At 45.9% G+C, this 22086-nt stretch overlaps 1 protein-coding gene across 1 annotated transcript; it reads left to right on the forward strand.

The window, feature by feature from the left end:
* Window positions 1-8878: 8878 nt before the first annotated feature.
* Window positions 8879-20045, forward strand: LOC125544512 (zinc finger protein BRUTUS). Its single transcript, XM_048708235.2, has 14 exons — window positions 8879-9343; window positions 10329-10538; window positions 12466-12660; window positions 12743-13098; window positions 13704-13929; window positions 14014-14182; window positions 14291-15532; window positions 15899-16070; window positions 16150-16371; window positions 17029-17166; window positions 18359-18593; window positions 18685-18744; window positions 19477-19548; window positions 19623-20045. The coding sequence occupies exons 1-14, from the start codon at window positions 9062-9064 to the stop codon at window positions 19755-19757; spliced, it is 3714 nt and encodes a 1237-aa protein (XP_048564192.2). The 5' UTR covers window positions 8879-9061; the 3' UTR covers window positions 19758-20045.
* The last annotated feature ends 2041 nt before the right edge of the window (window positions 20046-22086 follow it).

Consider the following 22086-nt stretch of genomic DNA (forward strand, 5'->3'; position numbering starts at 1 on the left):
CGGCCATGGCCACAACTCGGTCCAACATCTTCTTTTCTTCGGCAATCACAAGGGATTCGGCCAGCCGGCTGCTGGCTGCTGCGCACTCGGAGGACTTCTTGTAATCGCCGGCTATGGTGATGACGCCCTTGGTGCTCGGCATCTTCATCTTGAGGTAAGCATAGTGGGGAACTGCCATGAACCTGGCCAAGGCAGGTCGGCCAAGCAATGCATGGTAGGGGCTCTCCAGGTCCACCACTTCAAACCAGATCGCTTCTCGGCGGAAATGATCCTTGTCCCCAAAGAGTACATCAATCTTGATCTTGCCAATGGAGGCGCAGGACAGGCCGGGTACAATGCCATGGAACACAGTCCGAGTAGGCATGAGTTCCTTGGTCTTGACGTTCAGCTTCTCCAGGGTGTCACGGTACATGATGTTGATGCTGCTCCCGCCGTCTATCAGCACGCGGGAGAAACGGGCGGCGCGTCTATCCATTGCAAGGGTGGCATCCAAAACCAACGCATAAGAGCCGGGAGATGGCATCACCTCTGGGTGGTCGGCCCGGCTCCAGCTGATAGGTTTTTCTGACCAGTGCATGTGCTCGGCGGGGGTGGCAGCGACCATGCTGACTTCCTGGTGCTCTCGATGTTTGCTGCGCCGGTCTTCGGGCTGGCTTGTAAAGATGACATAGGCGGCATGCTCGTCGGGGAACTCATCGTGCACGGCTCTGACTGCAGGCCGAGCGGTCGGCGGCTGCGGAGGCGGAGGCGGCGGACCGGAGGCGGAGGCGGTGCGAGCCCTTCGCCTTTGGAGATTCGGGTGAGCCAGTGGCACTTCCGGGTTGTGTGGTTGGACGGCTTCGCGCCGCTGTGGAACTTGCATGGGGCGTCGAGAGTTTGCTCGTAGGAGAAGGCCGGCTGCCAAGCCGGCTTGCCGCCCCTCTGCTTCTTGGGTGCGGGCCGCCCTTCGGGCTGCTCGTCTTCGACTGTGGCCACCTGCCAACTGGTGGAGGGTGGCACGGGGCCCTTGCGCTTGTGGTCGTTCTGGTGTGGGCGTCGGCCGGAGTCCCCCGCTGGCGTCTTGGGCGCCGGGTTGAGTACTTTCTCAGACGCGTCTACCCAGAGTTCGGTCTTCATTGAGGAGTCGACGGTGGCGTACTTGTCCGCTATGACCAGAAGCTCGTCGAAGGTAGTCGGCTCGTCGCAGAGGAGCTTGTGCTTGAGGAGGGTGCCTTCTCGGCACCCGACAGTGAAGTATTCTATGGCTTGCACCTCGTGCACCCCCTCGCAGGAGTTGCGGAGCTCGGCCCAACGCGTGAGGTAGTCACGAGTGGACTCGGCAGGGCCTTGTACACACAAGGAGAGCTGTCTGGGCTTGGGAACCCGCTTGTAGGTGCTGGTGAAGTTGCGGACGAAGGCTTCTGTGAAGTCTAGCCAGCTGTTGATGTTGTATGGCTTGAGGCTGTTGAGCCAGGTCCGCGCCGTGCCTTGCAGCATGAGGGGCACGTACTTCACGGCAACACGCCTATTGCCGTTTGCTATGCTAACCACCGTGGAGTAGTCGATCAACCAATCTTCCGGCTTCACGGAGCCGTTGTACTTGGGCGTGTCTCTTGGGAGCGAGAACCCTTTGGGTAAAGGCTCGTCGCGAATGCGGGGGCCGAAGCAAGGCGGGCCGACATCATCTTCTTCTTCCAGCGCCAAGGATCGCGCTAGGCGGTCGATCCGATGGTGGGCGTCGTTCTCGCCGACTCCTTCGCGAGGACCTAGTCGGCCGCTGAGAGTCGGATGCACAACAGGCGTTGGGGTGGGATGTCTCTCCCCACGGGGCCGAGGCGGAGGCGGGTCGCCCCGCCGCTCCACGGCCCGGGGATGGCCTTCTGCGTCTCGCTCGATGGAGATTCGGGTTTGGCTTCGGCTGGCAGCCGGCTCTTTCTCGTGCCGCGCGCGGGTTTTACCCGTAGTCGGCGTCTGAGACGTCGGCTTTCCGCGCGGGCGTCGGCTTCGTGCCGCTGCGCGGCCGCATCAATTAGCTGCTGGATGCGTCTGGTCATGTGGGAGAGTTCTTCGGCCCCCAATCCGTCTAGCTCGTCTACGGCCGCCTGGGCGGCGCGCAGGTTCTCGAGTGGAGTGGCGTAGACTGGGCGGTCGACTCCTAGCGTGTCGGCGATGACAGCGCCGCGCTGTCTGACAACGCCGGCCCGGCTTGGCCCGCCTGGGGGCGGCGTGCCAAAGGCGGCGCGGTCGGCTTCGCGCTGGTGGGCCTCAGTGAGGCGTCTCATGGAAGCCAGCTTCCGGCCCTCCGCGAGGAGGGCGAGGCGGCGAGCCTCCAGTGCTTCAGCGTCGGCATCGGCCGGGAGGGGGATGGACAAGTCGTGGACCGCCGCGTGCGGGGCGTCGTGGGTGCTCTCGTCAGAAGTGCCGCCGCGGCCAATGACCATCACCTCGGTGGTGACAGCATCGCAGCCATCGGCCCGGGGAAGCGGGTCGTTGTAGATCGTGACGTCGGTGGGGAAAGTGTCAAGTGAGGCCGTGTCGGAGTCGACAGGCATCGGATCGGTGGAGCCAACAGACTCCAAGTCCATAGCAGGCTCGCCGGAGACGTGGAGCTGGCCGAGGAGGTTGACGAGGTGGTCGGTGCCCGCGTCAGAGGCGAGCTCGTCAGAGATGAGGGTCTTGTCAAGGAGATCGGCGAGGCCGCTCGCTGCGCAGACGTTGGTGACGCCTTGCAGCGCGTCGTGGCAAGCGCCATCGGGCGTGCCGGGCTGGCTACGCTCGCTGGGGAGGAAGAGGGTTCCCGTCCAGAACAGGTCTCCGGACGACGGTGCACCTGGCCCCACGGTGGGCGCCAAATGTCGGGTGGTAGGTGCGACATATGCCAACGGGTGGCTTATCATTGTGGGAGCCAGTAAGACGTCGCCGGTGCCTGGAAGCGGGATGAGGCGAAGACATGCACGCCGGTGAATCTTACCCAGCTTCGGGGCTCTTCGTGGAGATAACACCCCTACTGCTGCTCTGTGGGGTCTCCGCATGATCACTAGAGGAACAAGTAGCTACACGATGCTAGCCGTCTGGCGAGAGGAGGAAGAAGGGCTCGGCTCTCTCTCTTCTCCTCCCTATATGGTGTCTAAAACTAGCATGGATCCCCCTTGCATGGGTGTCCCGGGGGGTTTATATAGGCCTACCCCCCGGGGGTACAATGGTAATCCGGCTGGGCGTGGGGCCCAGCCGTCTGTGTCTTTACTCGCCGGCTTCTGCGCCGGCTGCTGGGGCCCGCCGGCTGGTGGGTCCTGCCGGCTGCCGGCTCCTGGGTCGACAGGCAGGCCCCACTGTCCAGGGCCTTGTCGGTGGCTGGTTACTGTCGCTCAATCCTGGTGATGAGGGCTTCGCCGAGGTGGGCGTGGCTACAGTGCCGCCGTCCGGCGGGTGATCGTTGTAGCCTCACCGCGTCTTGTCTCCTTAATGGGGCGTCTCCTTCGAGGGAGGTGGCAAGCCGGCTGTGGAGAGCCGGCTCTGTCTTGGACCGACTGGGGGGGCTTGGCCGCCTTCGGGTGTCTCTCTGCCCGAAGGGGCCCACCGCCCGTGGGCCGCCCTGGCAGCCTGTCGTGGATGACATCAGGGTCAACGTGGCAACAGTGCCGCGCCAGACGGGTCATGGCCACCCGTACGGCGCACTATGCCAGGCGTGCTCCTGGATTCTGGGGTGGCAGGCTTTACTGTAGCCACGCCCCATCACATCGCCGTTATGTGGATGCAGACTTCGAGGGTACGATCTTGACCGCTTTGTGGGAGCCGGCTTCTTGGAGTCGGCCTTCTCGCGGCTGGCTTCTCGGAGCCGGCCCTCCCGCGGCTTTCTTCATGAGGGCTGAAGTCGGGCCGCCTTCCGATAGTCGGCCTGGGAGACAGCCGGCAAGGGGAGGGCGGCCCCACGTCTTGGATTCTTGAGGGCCGGATCGGCTCATAATGTTTTCAGAAGGGCCAGGGGGAGCCGGCTAGGTTACCCGTGGTCATTTACTCCGACAAGGGGGAGAGGGGGCGCGCGGCCTGCCCTGGCCGCCCCTCCTCTTCTCCACTTTAGGCCCATGAGGCCCATTAACCCCCCGGGGGGTTCCGGTAACCCCCCGGTACTCCGGTTTTATCCGAAACTTCCCCGGAACACTTCCGGTGTCGGAATATAGTCGTCCAATATATCAATCTTTATGTCTCGACCATTTCGAGACTCCTCGTTATGTCCGTGATCACATCCGGGACCTTGAACTAACTTCGGTACATCAAAACTAATAAACTCATAATATAACTGTCACCGAAACCTTAAGCGTGCGGACCCTACGGGTTCGAGAACAATGTAGACATGACCGAGACACGTCTCCGGTCAATAACCAATAGCGGAACCTGGATGCTCATATTGGCTCCCACATATTCTACGAAGATCTTTTATCGGTCAGACCGCATAACAACATACGTTGTTCCCTTTGTCATCGGTATGTTACTTGCCCGAGATTCGATCGTCGGTATCTCAATACCTAGTTCAATCTCGTTGCCGGCAAGTCTCTTTACTCGTTCTATAATACATCATCTCGCAACTAACTCATTAGTTGCATTGCTTGCAAGGCTTAGGTGATGTGCATTACCGAGAGGGCCCAGAGATACCTCTCCGACAATCGGAGTGACAAATCCTAATCTCGAAATACGCCAACCCAACATGTACCTTTGGAGACACCTGTAGAGCACCTTTATAATCACCCAGTTACGTTGTGACGTTTGGTAGCACACAAAGTGTTCCTCCGGCAATTGGGAGTTGCATAATCTCATAGTCAATCAATTGGGAGTTCCTCCGGCAATTGGTAGAACATGTATAAGTTATGAAGAAAGCAATAGCAACATACTAAACGATCGGGTGCTAAGCTAATGGAATGGGTCATGTCAATCACATCATTCTCCTAATAATGTGATCCCGTTAATCAAATGACAACACATGTCTATGGTTAGGAAACATAACCATCTTTGATTAATGAGCTAGTCAAGTAGAGGCATACTAGTGACGTTTAGTTTGTCTATGTATTCACACAAGTATTATGTTTCCGGATAATACAATTCTAGCATGAATAATAAACATTTATCATGATATAAGGAAATAAAATAATAACATTATTATTGCCTCTAGGGCATATTTCCTTCAGAACCAAGAAACATGATGCAAGGATGCAATGGTTTGAGCTCTCTACTAACGATACGATCAAGCCACCAACTTTAGAGCCCCCCTTGATAGTACGGCAAACGACCCTATAACCCGGTCTCCCAACTACCACCACGAGACCGGTAAAATAGAAAGCCTATCAAGGGCAAAACTTTGCCTTGCACATGGTCCAGTTGAGCTAGATGATGACGATCTTGACTCCCTCAAGTTGGACCACCTTTCTTGATTGCGTTGGCTCGATGAAGACTAGATGATTGCTCCCCCGTACTCCACTATGGATGAGCCACTCTTCGGCACATCTTCACAAGTCCATTGTCACCATAATGGACGACAAGCTTCAAGCATCTGATCTCTTCGTGATGCTTCACTTGAATTTGCACACCGCAACCTAACCCCACAAAGAACTCTCACGAAGACCATGGGTTAGTACGCAAAGCGTAATGAACAATGCTTACCATACCATGGGATCACTTGATCCCTCTGTACATCTTGTACGCTTTGTGTGTTGATCAACTTGATTCACTCTTGACTTAGTCTTGATCAACCTTGATTCTTTCCAACTCTCTTCATTTGGATGATGTCTTGAAGGTAAACATGAATGATCAAACAATCTTCTTCTTCAAGACATGCTTGCAATAAGCTCAACTCTCAAATGACCAATCTTTGGATAATTCCTTGAATAGCACCTTGGTCGACACAAACTCTCATTGAAACCAACACATGTACTCCAAGAAAAGCCTATGGACAAAACCTTCAAATATAACTCAAGGCAACCATTAGTCCATAGAGATTGTCATCAATTACCAAAACCAAACATGGGGGCACCGCATGTTCTTTCACCAGTTGTCTCAACAGCCCGACAAGCTGTGTTGGAAACTAACTAAGAATGGAGAGGTTTTGGTTAAATCCATGTACTTGGATGTTATCAACTCTAGCGCGATTCCTCGATCGAAACATGTTTGGAAAGTCAAAGTTCCTTTGAAAATCAAAGTGTTTATGTGGTTTGTATATAAACAAGTTATCTTAACCAAGGACAATTTGGCAAAACGCAATTGGACAGGTTCTACGAGATGTAGCTTTTGTGACCAACATGAATCAATCAAACACCTCTTTCTTGATTGCCCTCTGGCAAAAATTATGTGGCGGACGGTTCACATAGCATTTAACATTACTCCTCTGAATTCCATCACCATGTTATTTGGGGCGTGACTTGATGGGATAGATTTTTTCACGGAGAGACACATTCTTGTAGGAGTTTGTGCTTTGTTATGGGCAATCTGGAATTGCAGAAATGATTTGGTCTTTAACAGAATAACAAATATTCATTTTTGCAGGTTATCTTCAGAGCCACTGCGTTGATCCGTATGTGGTCGCTACTCACTCCGACGGAGGCCAGGGAGCGTTTGGTTACTGGATCTACCCGATGGGAGATGGTAACACGAGATATTTTCAACCGGTTTGGATGACGGTCATGTAATAGGATAGTCATTTAGTGTTCCAATCCTTTTATGCCAGCCGGTTGTGGCTTTTCTACTTTTGTTTTGCTCTCCGCGAGCCTTCTTTTCGTTTTTGTTCGAGACCTGGAGACTTGTCTTGGACCTTTTGTTTATTAATAATTATGGCCGTATGCATCGTTCTGATGCAGAGGCTGGGGCGAACCCCCCTTTTCGAAAAAATCAACTTACTATTCATAAGTTATCCGTAGAACAAAGTAATATTTTTCAAGCCAAAGGAGGTTCGCATTATCTGATACAACAATGAATTACACAAACATATTGGTTGGATTATTGGCGTGCTAACACTCTTCTATGACCGGAAGAGACAAAATAATGTACATTGGTGATACTAAAACGTAGATAAAAATATAAATGTTTTCACAAAATAATATACTACTCCATCCTTCCCAATATGAAGCATGCTTGAATATCCGTTCTCTAATGTACAACCTTTACTTATACTATGGCTAACCTAGTAAAAGGTAAATGAACACAAGAGTATTTTGATACAATGAAATTCTTGTATGACCTATCCATATACTCTCATGCATATGAGATGTCAAAGTTTTAAAATGATGATCACACACATAATAATGTGCCTTATATTTTAGGAAGGGACCGAGTGTGCCATACTAATTAAGCAATTCCACAATCACCTCTCCAGCAGACGAAGCCGACAGAGAGAAGAGGAGGCGGCGGAAAGGGCAAGGAACACATGAGCATGAGAGAGAGAGAGAGAGAGAGAATAAGAAGCATTGAAGTTGTTATTGGTTCTAAATGCAATGTTTAATCATGTGAAAAAGAGAACAAATCGTTCCAGAGATTGCTCAAGTAATGAAGTATTCATATGAGGGCATTTTCCTTAGAGACACTATGCTTTACAGAAATGGAGCGCTACGAGAGCTCATGGCAACGTCCACGTGGTGGGACCCACCCAAGGTGTGGGCTGTAGGACAACCCCCCAAACGATGGTCTCATGTGCTCAAAGTCCGGGTGCGGCTTGTCGGTTTGTTGTGTGTTTGTTGTCTTCGAGATGCACCGCTCTGATACAAGGCACCCGTACTGCCCCAGATCCAGCTCTTCCACATCGCACCCCCGCACACGCAAGAAGGCACCCACGCCGCCATAGGGCCACCACTGCGCCACCCATCCCCTTTCTCTCCCGACGTCTCTCGCGGCGAGGCAATGGAACAATGCGTTGGGCCTGAAAGAGCAGGCAGTGCGAGACGCCGCCAAGGCCCTCAACGTGCATCGCGTCGCGGCGACGCTGGTTGTCCCCAAATCCGTCACGGTTCGACTACAATCCACCTCTCCCCCTCTCCCTCGGGCTAATTTCAAAAGGTAGATCTGAACTCCAAGCAAAATCATGAGCTTTCCTCGAAATTGTTTTTGTTGGTCATACATGGTATGGATTTGTGGCGAGTTTATGGAATTTCTAGATGTTGCCAAAGGAGTTAATCTTCTATGTCCTCGGGAAGAAGTCGTAGAATTCATCGGTATTTTATCTTTTGGTATAATTTTCAATCTAAAAAGTGTGCGTGCTTGATTGCTCGAGTACCATTAATTTGCTATGTCCCATGGTGCTTGTGGATTTACAATTCATTTAAAGTTAGAGGATTACTCCATATGCTAACCAAACAAAATTTTCGATGTCTCGGTGACTGTTCACACCTTGGTCAATCAGATTGTTCGCTTATGGAGCTTTCTTATTGTTTAGTAATATAAAATTATACATCTTTACCAAAATAACACACCTCGTCCTGTTCATACTTAATCAATGCTATAACCCACATTGTGCTTTTTCATGCGTTCTACTATCTCCCAAGGACAAATGGCACAAATCCATGAAAATAGTCTCTTTCAGGTGGGCCCATTCTATTTCAGACTTCCTGATTCTTTCCTGCTTCAATCTTGTATAATGTAGTTGCAATTTTTCCATCTCAGAATACCTAACCAAATACTCAAAATATTCAGAACAAACAACTGGGACAACAACAACGTGTCCTCAACCTAGGTATAAAAAATAATCACAGAGAGGACAAGAAGGCGAAAAAATAATTTCAGCATGTCATCCTATAGAAGGCCTAATCAAACACCGAGAATACTTTCAAAACAACAACTACAAGAAGAGCAGCGTCTCCTCAACCTAGTCTTCTCCTAGCCTCCTAGGTAGAAAAATAACCACACAGAGGACAAGAAGAGGGGAAATAAAAATAAATAAGTTCAGCACGGCGAGCGAAAGAGACCCCCGCAGAAGCCAACGCGACGCCAAATCCATTCCTCTTCCCTCTCCACAGGCTGAGACGAAGCCAACCGAAGCGAGCACGAACACCCTAGGCGCGCGCGCTCAGAGCCGTGGCGGAGTCGTCGGGCTCGCCGTAGGCAGCGGATGGCGACGCCCACGCCCATGGCAGGCGAGGGGACGCTCGCCGCGGTGATGCCGCTGTCGCCGCCCCCGCCACCGGCGGCGGAGGCGGCCGCGGGGTCGGCGGCCGAGGCGCCGATGCTGATATTCCTCTACTTCCACAAGGCGATCCGCGCCGAGCTCGAGGGCCTGCACGGCGCCGCCGTGCGCCTCGCCACGGAGCGCGCCGGCGACGTGGGGGCACTGGCCGAGCGCTGCCGCTTCTTCGTCAACATCTACAAGCACCACTGCGACGCCGAGGACGCGGTACGGCCGCTGCCCCTCTGCAGAGCTCCGTTTTGTTTGAGGCATTTCGTTTTCCTCCGTTTTACCCCCCTGTAGCTGGTGTGAATTTGGGTATGGGCTATGGAGATGCGTGGGCGCGTACGAATATTGGTGCTGTTTTGGGTTTAGGGTTGGGGAATTGTTCCCTTCGGTCTGAAGGAGCTGGGCGGGATTGGGATTGAATCGTTCGACCACTGTTAGGATCTGAATCCGGTGGACTCCATACCATGATGTTGAATCTTCTTCGGGTAGCTTTTGATGCAGCAGTGGACAGTATAAGGTTGTTTGGCTGAATCAGCCTATGCTCACATGAATAATTTGTCGCACTTTTTGCCCTTCTGGCTTCTGATGTTGACATAAGGAGATGATGCCCAAATTGTATAAGCCATGATACAAAAGCCTCCGTTCAATTGAAACCACAATGGTAATTTTGATATTGACATCATCATGTGAGGCCTTCTCTTTCTTGCTTCCATGGTGATGTTTTCTCACTTTCATTAGAGCACAACGGAACTTTTACGGATCGAGTCGGATAGAGCTTTCTTAGTTTCAACCTGTTAGAGTCAGGGGCTAATGGAGGTCAGGTCCTTCCTAGACTTTTTTGCTTAAATCTTGTTACCCTGCAGAATGATAATAGATCATCAGTATTCTTTAGTGGCAGAGAGTCTAACTGACAAGTAAATGCACCTTGATGTCCTATTTTCCCTCGAATGCCGCAAAAATAGAAGTTCTGTTTTGAAGCACAAAAACGTTAGTGCTGTTGTAAACTTCTTTTACCTTGACCATTTTCTTCATGGGAAGAGCTGTCATAGTTGCTTGTTCAAATCTGTTTTGGCAATCTATCTTTCTAATGCTTTATTGTTTATGCTTTGCTTTTTAGAAATATTGTGCAGTTTAGTTATGAGTTCATCATATCATATTTTTTGTACTAAAAACATGCTCATACTTTTTGGTTTGACAATTGCAGGTTATCTTTCCAGCACTTGATATACGAGTCAAGAATGTCGCTGGAACGTATTCTCTAGAGCATAAAGGCGAAAATGACCTCTTTACCCAGCTTCTTGCTTTATTACAACTCGATATTCAAAATGACGATGCTCTTCGGAGGGAACTTGCATCCTGCACAGGAGCCATACAAACGTGCCTCACCCAGCATATGTCCAAGGAAGAAGAACAGGTCAGTGCCATATTTCCTTTTTAAACGGCCTCTTATCATATTAAGCAGTTCATATCCAACTAGATAAGGAAAACAGTATGCTGCTCAGTATCTTATGTTTGAACCAATTTTGTTCTAGGGCAAGTGCATTCTATGACAGTGTCACCATTCAAAAGTTGTTCTTAATGCCTGTTTGTGCTCTTATTAGGCATTTTATGAAGGTGCTCATTTGTTGTAATCGTGTCGAGAAGTCCTTAGCAAAATCATCTTATTACTAGGCTGTCCAACTTTCTTGCCCCTTTTTACAACATTTGAATGCTCACGATCTCCTTTATGACGGTGCTAACGGTTATAGGATGGCAAATCAAGCTGGCAAGCTTTTACTTTTAAGTATTTTGAGTGATTCTATGATATACTTTCCTGTTATTACCTTGATGTCAGTAAGGATAGGTGCAAACAGAGAAGTGATGGTAGTGGGACATATGTGGTCTTCTAGTTGCTACTCTACCGTCATTGTTTTCTCAAGTTATCACCAAGGGTTCGTATGCCAGTTTCTGTATTCTGATTAAAGGGTCACACAGCTCTCGGTGTCATGCAGGCATCTTGGACTGTATTACTCTTATTCTGCATTTTTGAAATCCCGGACTGCATGTTCTGATCAGAAGTGTTTACCTTATATGTGGATCCCATTTAAATAAGCTACATCAACCTGTGCACCTACACGGGCTGCATATAAACAATACTTTATACATCTTAACGTAAAGGGGATTCTCTAAGGATATTTGATGCATTTTTCTATCTGATTACACTTTTACACATATCCCTTTGCCATGCTCTGATTGCCTTTTTTCTACTACAACTCTTAATTCGTCAAGTGAATATTCCTCATCTTGTGATATGAAATCCGGCTGTTGTAAATTAATGGCAAGCCTCTGACTAGTAAATCTTTCATACTCCCCCCTCCCACAATTTAAGACGGTTTTTGCAAGCTAACATAGCTTGCAAAAACGTCTTATATTATGAGAGGAGGGAGTAATACATAATGATTTTGATTTTATTATATTACTTCCTGAAATAAATGGCAGTTGTAAATTCAATTACATTTTAAATTTGATCCTACCGTTATGATTGGCATCAATTACTCATTTTGTCTTTCATGATCACATGTATGCTTTAATGTTTGATATTTTTGGAATTATTCTTAATTAGGAGCCCTTGTTCTTTTCGTGATGAAACTAGGAGTATCTTGTATATACATCTATCTCTAAATTGGGATTTTCACTTTATTTTGAATTTTGATCTGCACTGTAGGGTACATATATACAATTATTTACCCATCTCTCTCTTCTGTCTCAGTTTTTTAGGTGCATATACATCTAACTTTAAAGCCAAAATCCATGTGTGTCCCACAGCACAAACATATGCTTTTCCCCCTGATATTTCCAAAAATGTCATATGAAACCTAGTGCAAAGTGTAATATTATTATGCAGGGGCCTGCTGCAAGGTGACACAAGTGGCAATCTACCTGGTGTGAAGTGCAATTTACTCTAATTCTGATGATGTTGGGCAATGTGTGGTGGCTTGAAGGGAGCCTCCATTTAGTAAATATAAAATTGTGTGTCTGTTCTTGTATCCCTTGCTGTTGCACTCTAAAGAGGCTGCCCAACATCGATCAGAAGCTTTGACTAATTGTTTGTTTGAGTAATATAATCCAGATAAACAAGTGGGACAGCTGGGTTGCAATATTAACTTGCATGAACTAGATCTTTGGGAGTTCAGAAAATGTGGCAATTTTTTTCTTCGGATTATGCTCTTTGCATGGTCATGTATCTTTTGTGGTGTCTGCATCCTAAAATCATATCTAGATGATGTGATTACTCAAGATATTTGGTGTTGGTGACTGATCGTATTTCATACCTATTGGTGGCTGATCATCTGATTTTCTAGGTCTTCCCATTGCTTACCAAGAAATTTTCATACGAAGAGCAGTCAGATTTAGTATGGCAGTTCTTATGCAACATTCCTGTAAATATGCTGGCAGAGTTCCTTCCGTGGCTCTCAGCTTCTGTTTCATCTGACGAGCATCAGGATATTCGTAACTGTTTATGTAAAATAGTTCCTGAAGAGAAACTTCTTAAACAGGTCTCACAATTGCGCCTCTTTACTGTTTCTGGCAATAACTTGCTTGTTGTCCTGTTAAATTTGAGTTTTAAAATTTGTGAAGGTTGTATTCACTTGGATCGAAGGGAAAGCAACAAGAGAAGTGGCACAGAGTGTTGTCATTGATAATTTGGAAAGAAGTCATTGTTGCAAGGATGCTTCCTTTGTTAATCAAGCGGAGAAACTTATTTATCCACTTGAACAGTCTAAAGTTGGGCATATAAAGTATACAGAATCTAATGATTGTCAGGCTGACAGGCACCCCATAGATGAGATTTTATATTGGCATAATGCTATCCGTAAAGAATTAAATGATATAGCAGAGGAGACAAGAAGGATGCAGCAGTCTGGAGATTTTGCTGATATATCAGCCTTCAATGCGAGACTTCAGTTTATTGCAGATGTGTGCATCTTCCACAGGTATTTAGTTTTAATCTTCAATTATTCACACTTTAATTTAAGATTTTATTGTGCAACTATGTATATACACTCCTTTTTAATGCTGCTTTTCTATGTAAGTTGACATTGAGTATACCATTTGTTTGTTATTAATAATATAATTGGCACTCCCATTCATCATTTGTAGTGTTACACTGTTTGCCTTGCTTAACATACCCTGCCTGCTGCTTGGGTAGTTATGTGGCTTATGCACTATTTTTGACATCGTGGTGCACTGGTGGCTTTTGCACTTTTGCTACACACGAGTTTGATTTTTTTATCCTAGTATGGTACAGGTGATTACATACACTTGAGCAAGCAGTATCACAAACGTGCTAATTCTCCTAAATTTAGGAACTGTTTAACTGAGAATAGTTCTGCACATATGTATTATTGTTTTGTTGTACATAAAGGTATATTTTTCTGTGCATGTATTGGTGTCATGCTAGTCACACCTTGTTGTGTACTAGAACTTGTTTTCTCCTGGTTCGTTTTTGACACTTTTCACCGGTAAAACAGAACGTTCTGAAAGTAGACTATGTACCTTCTTTAATTTCACCTGTTGCATTTTTTATTATTATCTACAGTATCGCCGAGGATCAGGTTGTATTTCCTGCAGTCAATAGTGAGCTGTCCTTCGTGCTGGAGCATGCTGAAGAAGAGCGTCGATTTAACAATTTTAGATGCTTAATTCAGCAAATCCAAATGGCAGGAGCAAAATCAACTGCAGCAGAGTTTTACTCTGAATTGTGTTCACATGCTGATCAGATAATGGAGGCAATTGAGAAACACTTCTGTAACGAAGAAACCAAGGTTAGTACTTCGTAGTGATGTTTCTGTGCCACTGGAATTATTGCTTTGTCTGTCAGAATGTCATCTTTGGTTTAATTTACCTAGGTGCTTCCCCAAGCTAGGGTTCTTTTCTCTCCTGAGAAGCAAAGGGAACTTCTATATAGAAGTCTTTGTGTCATGCCATTGAAGCTATTGGAACGTGTTCTACCATGGTTGGTGTCAAAACTGAGCGATGAGGAGGCATCTTCTTTTCTTCAGAATATGCGCTTGGCAGGTCATCTCTTTACTCTGATTATTTTAAGTTATTTTCTTTATACATTATACTTAGCTTTGAAGTTTTCATTGGGAATTCAATGTTTGCTGAAAGATTCATGTGAAACAGCACCATCATCTGACACCGCATTGGTCACTCTTTTCTCTGGTTGGGCATGCAAGGCTCGCTCAGAGGATAAATCCAATTCTGGAGAATATATATGCTTAACATCAGGGGCAGCAAGATGCCTGTTGGATGATGTAGAAGAGCTGAAAAAGTGTCAATCATTCTGCCCATGTGCTTCACGTATCAGTGCAGATGTTGCTCTTCATCTGGAAAATGAAAATGGTTCTAGGCCAGGCAAGCGAGGAAATGATGCAGAATCTGTTCCTGGTACTAATGGAAGTCACTGCTCTCAAATTACTGACACTGTAGCAAGTCCATGTAGCAAAAAACCTTGTTGTATTCCTGGGTTGAGAGTAGACACGAGCAATCTTGGCATCGGTTCACTGGCTTCTGCAAAGTCCTTTCTCTCCCTGTCATACAATTCTTCTGCGCCCTCATTATATTCAAGCCTTTTTTCATGGGACACAGATACAGCATTGTCTTGTTCCGATGGCATCTCAAGACCAATTGATACCATATTCAAATTTCACAAGGCGATTCGCAAGGATTTGGAGTACTTAGATGTTGAATCTGGAAAGCTCATCGATGGTGATGAATCTTGCCTTCGCCAGTTCATTGGAAGATTTCGTTTATTGTGGGGTCTTTATAGGGCGCACAGCAACGCTGAGGATGAAATCGTGTTTCCTGCTTTAGAATCAAGAGAGCCATTGCACAATGTGAGCCATTCATACACTCTTGACCACAAGCAGGAAGAGCAATTGTTTGAAGATATATCTAATGTTCTCTGTGAGCTTTCACAGCTACATGAGAGCCTGAACCAGCCACATACTGAAGCGAATGAAGCAGAGAAACACTATTTGAATTCATGTAATGTGATTGATTCGACTAGAAAGTACAATGAGCTTGCTACGAAGCTTCAAGGAATGTGCAAGTCTATCCGGGTTGCCTTGTCTAATCATGTCCACAGAGAAGAACTTGAGCTGTGGCCATTGTTTGATAAACATTTTTCGGTGGAGGAACAGGATAAGCTTGTAGGTCGTATAATTGGTACAACAGGTGCTGAGGTTCTCCAATCAATGCTACCTTGGGTTACATCAGCGCTTAATCAAGAAGAACAGAACAAGATGCTGGATACATGGAAGCAAGCAACTAAGAATACAATGTTTGGTGAGTGGCTAAATGAGTGGTGGAAGGGAGTTCCAACACCATCTGATTCTTCGTCAGAGGCATCCCCCATTCCGGAAGGTTTGTGCTGTTGGTCTCTTATGGCTTTGCCCTCTATTATTAACAATGTTTTCAACTGCATTGCGCCCCACGTGTTAATACCATGTTTGTTAGTCTAATCTACGGTCAAAATTTGGCACAAAATAGGAAGGTGACCAATAAACCCAGACAGAGGTAGTAGTTGAAAAAACTGCAGTATTATCAGAATATTTAGAAAATAGTTTGTTGCCTTCCTGGTGTTATTCTAATACAAAATGACACACATTTGATGCATGTTTGACCCTTTTTCCCGGTATCTGATGCTTGTTTAGTTCGGAACTAGTTCTACGTTGGGTTCCTTTCTTTCCAATGATTCTTTCTTTGATAACTATAATTTGCCATTTACAGACAGTCATTCACAAGACAAGCTTGACCAGAATGACCAGATGTTCAAGCCTGGCTGGAAGGACATATTTCGAATGAACCAGAGTGAACTTGAGGCAGAGGTTCGAAAGGTTTCACGGGATCCAACACTTGATCCAAGGCGAAAGGCCTATCTAATCCAAAATCTCATGACCAGGTTTGTCGTCTTGATATTTCAGTGAACAAATTGTTAAGAAATATATTAATAGAATTTTATTGACACATGTGTACCTTAGCCGCTGGATAGCTGCTCAGCAAAAGCTACCGGATCCAAGATCAGAAGAGTGTAGTGAAGGTGCCGGTATACCTGGATGTTGTGCTTCTTATCGTGACCAGGAGAAGCAAATATTCGGTTGTGAGCACTACAAACGGAACTGTAAGCTTGTTGCCGCTTGCTGTAACAAGCTGTTTACATGCAGATTCTGCCATGATAAAGTTAGCGACCATACAATGGAAAGGTGAATTCTGTATTATGCAAGAACACTTATCTTGTTACCCTGAAGGGTATTTCTATTGTTTGATCACACTTTCTGTAAGCCCAATTTCAAACTGCTAATCAGCTCTAGTAAAAAAAAGAAGATACATAGGAAACAGATAGAAACATGCAGTTTTTTTGTCTTCATATAAAAAGCATAAAGTTACCTACATTTTGTGATTAGTTATTTCATTCATATTTCAATTGATTTCTTATTTATCCCTTTTCTTGCTTAGTTGGCTTTGCTTGTTCATATGTGGTTGCATTGCTGAGATGAACAAATACGCATCAGCTCTGTCTGAGCTGATACGTTTTCTGTTCCTTGACCATTGTATTTACGTTCAGAATGCCGTGGCAGTGCTTCACCTATCTATAATACTCCCTCCGTCCCAAAATTCTTGTCTTAGATTTGTGTAGATACGGATGTATCAAGTCACATTTTCGTATTAGATGCATCTGTATCTAAACAAATCTAAGACAAAAATTTTGGGACGGAGGGAGTATATAAAAATGAGGACCAATGAGTATAGTTTCTTGTGTTCTTGAAAAGAAACAAATGACTTCCCTACTGTACGTTCTTTCTTCTAGACGGTTGCAATCATATCAAATGTAAATGTGCCAACATTACTTCTGCCTGTAGGAAAGCAACACAGGAGATGATGTGCATGGTATGCCTGAAGGTTCAACCTGTCGGTCCGAATTGCCAAACTCCATCTTGCAATGGACTATCCATGGCAAAGTATTACTGTAATATCTGCAAATTTTTTGATGACGAAAGGTAACATTAGCCAACATCATTGAAAGCTCATACTTTCTCTGCTATATAATTGGCACTGGGATTTCGAATTTTTTGGGCCATCGAACAACTATCCCAAATTATTGTTTACGTTTTAGTTTCTATGTATTTTTTTGATATGTAGCCATCTCCACGTCCAAATTCAAATTCAAATTCGGATTAGATTACATCAAAAACTGTCATTGACATTATTTATATCTGACATATATCGAATGTACATATATTCGTATAAAAAGACTCGTATGTATCCGTAGTCAGTAATAATCTAGCCCACATGCAAATCTGAGTTAAGTTTTGTACGCCTGATAGAGCAGCATAAGAAGTATTACTGTCATTAGTTTTATAAGATATTTACAACAGGAAATAATTAGTGCAAACCAGTTCCGTTCACCAGTTGATAGTCATCATCGGTAAACATACAAAATAGTCTGTCGAATGTACTACCTTTTGAATTTAAGCTAAATGTTGATTAGTGTTAGGAGAAACGACAGCGAGGGATTCAATGTCCATGATTACCTTTAAGGGAACGATTAGTGCAAACCAGTTCCATTCACCAATGAATAGTCATCATCTGTAAATAAAATAGTCTGTCGAATGTACTACCTTTTGAATTTAAGCTAAAAGTTGGCTAGTGTTAGGAGAAATGACTCTGAGGGATTCGATGTCCAAGATTACTTTAATCTTCCACACTTTTTGTAAGTCGTCAGAGAATGAGATTTTTTTTTCTCCTAGCTTTTGATTTCCTCAAGGTATACTTACTAATTGGCTTCATCATGAAAATTGCATTAACAGACCCTTAAGAAGAAACAGTGTCGCGTTTGCTCAACTTTTAGATATTTGGATGTCACCTTGGGTTATTTTCGCCAATGCTGTGCTCAGTTCAAATGCAATAACACAAGCTAGAACCTGTTGGTTTCCCAAGTGGCTATGTTGTGTCATACTCCCTCTGTTCCTAAATACAAGTCTTTTTAGAGATTCTAATATGGACTAAATACGGAGCAAAATGAGTGAATCTACACTCTAAAATATGTCTATGTACATCCGTATGTAATCCATATTGAAATCTCTAGAAAGACTTATATTTAGAAACTGAGGGAGCAGTTTACATTGGACATTGAAATACCGTTTCCATGGCAAGCAATTGGGCCCCTTCTAATGCTGGGATATTTTACAGGACTGTCTACCATTGTCCGTTTTGTAATCTGTGTCGTCTTGGTAAAGGTCTTGGTGTTGATTTCTTCCATTGCATGAAGTGCAATTGCTGCCTTGGAATGAAACTAACAGAACACAAATGTCGGGAGAAGGGGCTAGAGACAAACTGTCCAATCTGCTGTGACTTCCTATTCACATCAAGCGCGGCAGTTAGAGCTCTTCCTTGTGGTCACTTCATGCATTCAGCTTGCTTTCAGGTATTAGCAAGTAAAATAATAATTTGTTTTTCTGATAATATATATCTGGCTACTGGCTGTCAAAAATGCTTCTGACAATTGTCAACCCCAGGCATACACTTGCAGTCACTACACTTGTCCTATCTGCTGCAAATCCTTGGGAGATATGGCGGTAAGCTGCAGTACTTTTACGGCATTGCAAATCTTTGCATTTATGGTAATCAAGTTAATCTTCATCTCGAGTCCCATGAGTGTTTTCATGTCTTAGTGAAAACTATTATTTCTCCTATTTTGCTCTTCATCTAGAGGGCATTCCAGTAGCTGATAAGTGATGTTTCTTTAAGCGTGAAACAGACACATTTTTCATTACTTTGATACCGGAAGCATGTACCTCCATTCGAGACTACACAATCAAATGTTTTATCTCTTCAGTTGTATTGTATGATTAGTCTCCCACTGACAATACAATGCTGATTCCTGACACCTGAGGGTGACTTTACTTGTGGTCTTGTTATTTAAAATAGTTCCTAAGATGCAAAATGAAGACTGTTTTGGTATTTGGGGAATTACACAGTAGGACATTTTGCTCGAGTCATGTTGAGTGACTGAATGTAATGTAGAGAAACTACAGTGGTATTGGTATCTGAAAAAAAGAAGAGGAAGCATTTTAAATTGTTGCCATTTTATGAGATGCCAATTGAAAATTGCCAGTTCCATTTTGACTTGTTTGAGATCTAGCTTCCGATCAGTTAGCTCCCGTGAAACTATTTTCTCCAATACTTTAACGTTACCATGGCAGTCTCAGAATAGTATGGACATTCTGATGTTCTTCTGTGGTTAGTTATTCCTTGGAGTGTGGGTTGTGAGCTGCTTGTTATTTATTTCTCCATTTGTCTATGTACAGGTGTACTTTGGCATGCTTGATGCGTTGTTGGCTGCTGAAGAGCTTCCCGAGGAATACCGCGATAGGTGTCAGGTATTCACGTTCTGTTCTTGTTTCATTATTTTCATATGCTGTTGTATTTATGTTCTGTTGCATTATTCATGCAGGACATTCTTTGTAATGACTGTGAAAGAAAAGGGAGATCTCAGTTTCATTGGCTGTACCACAAATGCGGCTCCTGTGGTTCTTACAATACCAGAGTTATCAAAACTGATACGGCAGATTGTTCTACCCCAAACTAGCGAGGGGAATATTCTTTCTTTTTTAGTTTTTGTCTCTGTAAATATAGTCTTACAGAACCTTGTGTAGAATAGCTACCATATTTTTTCATCCCATAGCCAGTCATTTTTGTCAAGCATAGCGTGCAATTTACTAGGTCTAGTGCTATAATCTGTAAAAATGGACATGAGCCTGACTTCATCCTGTCAGGTGCATCCTGCCTGCACTAAAGGCCTAGCATCCATGCCAAAGTATACAGTATACAAGTGTACCTGTACACAAATACCGACAGTCCTGACTTCTGTGTTCAACGGTTCCGAAAGACCATTTTCGAGCAAGATTCTTACGTTCCTTATATACACAGCTATTTTATATAAAAATATACATAGCTATTTGAAATGCGTATCATTTTAACCTTCTCTTCAAAATATTTCAATTTCGGTCGCTTGGATGGGTGAGAATCCTGCCTAAGCAAATCCTTTTTATTCCATCTTTCTAAAGATGATTGACTGTATACAAATATAAAGAATACTCTGCCCGTGGCATAATATAAGATCTTAGGGATTTCTGTTTTCATGCCCCGCATTGCTTAGCCCTTAGTTTTTGCCCATGCTCATTTGCAGTCCTCATTTTTGCCCTCTACGTGCGGCCCACCCTTACAAAAGCCCAAACAGGGGTTTGTCATTGGGTCAAATGCTTTGACCGTTACATGACGCGGTTACTGACGCGTGGGACACCCCTTGTCAGCGGCAATGCGGTCGTAGGTGGGCTTAGTTATTGACACGTAGGACACCACCTACGGGCCCATTTGTCGTGGTTGTACGTGGGCTAAGTTACTGACGTGTGGGACACGCCCTACAAGCCCATTTGTCAGCGGCAACGTTGTATGTGGGCTAAGTTTTTTTTGGATGTGCGTGGGCTAATTTATTGACGAGTGGGACACTAATTGTCAGCGCCTGCGCAGTCGTATCACGTATGTGGGCCCAGAGCAGAATGAGCGATAAAAAAGATGCTTCCTCTTATGCCAGGAAGGGTACTCAAACTCGAGACCACCCGCTTATAGAGCGCTGACCTAGTGCTCTACATGTGTTTATTAACCAACGATTGAGTATCAGTGTTGGGGAACGTAGTAATAATTCAAAATTTTTCTACGTGTCACCAAGATCAATTTAGGAGATGCTAGCAACGAGAGAGAGGGGGAGTGCATCTTCATACCCTTGAAGATCGCTAAGCGGAAGCGTTACAAGAACGCGGTTGATGGAGTCGTACTCACGACGATTCAAATCGCGGAAGATCCGATCAAGCGCCGAACGGACGGCGCCTCCGTGTTGAACACACGTACAGCCCGGGGACGTCTCCTCCTTCTTGATCCAGCAAGGGGAGAGGAGAAGTTGAGGAAGAGTTTCGGCAGCACGACGGCGTGGTGGTGGAGCTTGCAGTTCTCCGGCAGGGCTTCGCCAAGCACTACGGAGGAGGTGTTGGAGAGGGGGAGGGCTGCGCCAGGGGAAGAGTGCGGCTGCCCTCCCACCCCCTTCTATTTATAGGGTGAAGGGAAAGGGGGCCGCCCCTCCTAAGATGCATCTAGAGGGGGGGAGGGGGCAAGGGGGGGGGGGACTTGCCCCCTAAGTTAGGTGGGAGGCGCCCCCACCCCCTAGGGTTTTCAACCGCAGGCGCCTTGGGCCCTTGGGGGGGGGGGCACCGGCCCACTAGGGGCTGGTTCCCACCCTTGTTCAGCCCACTTGGCCCACCGGGGCAGGTGGCCCCACCCGATGGACCCCCGGCCACCTTTCGGTGGTCCCGGTACAATACCGATAACCCATGAAGCTATTTCGGCGACTGAAATTGGACTTCCCATATATAAATCTTCACCTTCGGACCATTCCGGAACTCCTCGTGACGTCCGGGATCTCATCCGGGACTCCGAACAACCTTCGGTAACCACATAGTATTTCCCATAACAACTCTAGCGTCATCGAACCTTAAGTGTGTAGACCCTACGGGTTTGTGAACCATGCAGACATGACCAAGACATCTCTCCGACCAATAACCAACAATGGGATCTGGATATCCATGTTGGCTCCCACATGTTCCACGATGATCTTATCGGATGAACCACGATGTCGAGGATTCAATCAATCCCGTATACAATTCCCTTTGTCTATCGGTATGTTACTTGCCCGAGATTCGGTCGTCGGTATATCTATACCTCGTTCAATCTCGTTACCGGCAAGTCTCTTTACTCATTCCGTAACGCATGATCCCGTGGCTAACTCCTTAGTCACATTGAGCTCGTTATGATGATGCATTACCGAGTGGGCCCAGAGATACCTCTCCGTCATATGGAGTGACAAA

This window comes from Triticum urartu, chromosome 3A (assembly GCF_056163025.1).
Source record: "Triticum urartu cultivar PI428250 chromosome 3A, HENAU_Tu73, whole genome shotgun sequence".
In the NCBI taxonomy this organism is placed as follows: Eukaryota; Viridiplantae; Streptophyta; class Magnoliopsida; order Poales; family Poaceae; genus Triticum; species Triticum urartu.

Coding starts and splice junctions, on each gene's coding strand:
- LOC125544512 (XM_048708235.2), top strand. CDS start 9,062: ATGGCGACGCCCACGCCCATGGCAGGCGAGGGGACGCTCGCCGCGGTG. Junction 12,661..12,742: donor AAGAGAAACTTCTTAAACAG/GTCTCACAATTG, acceptor AAATTTGTGAAG/GTTGTATTCACTTGGATCGA. Junction 19,549..19,622: donor AATACCGCGATAGGTGTCAG/GTATTCACGTTC, acceptor TTATTCATGCAG/GACATTCTTTGTAATGACTG.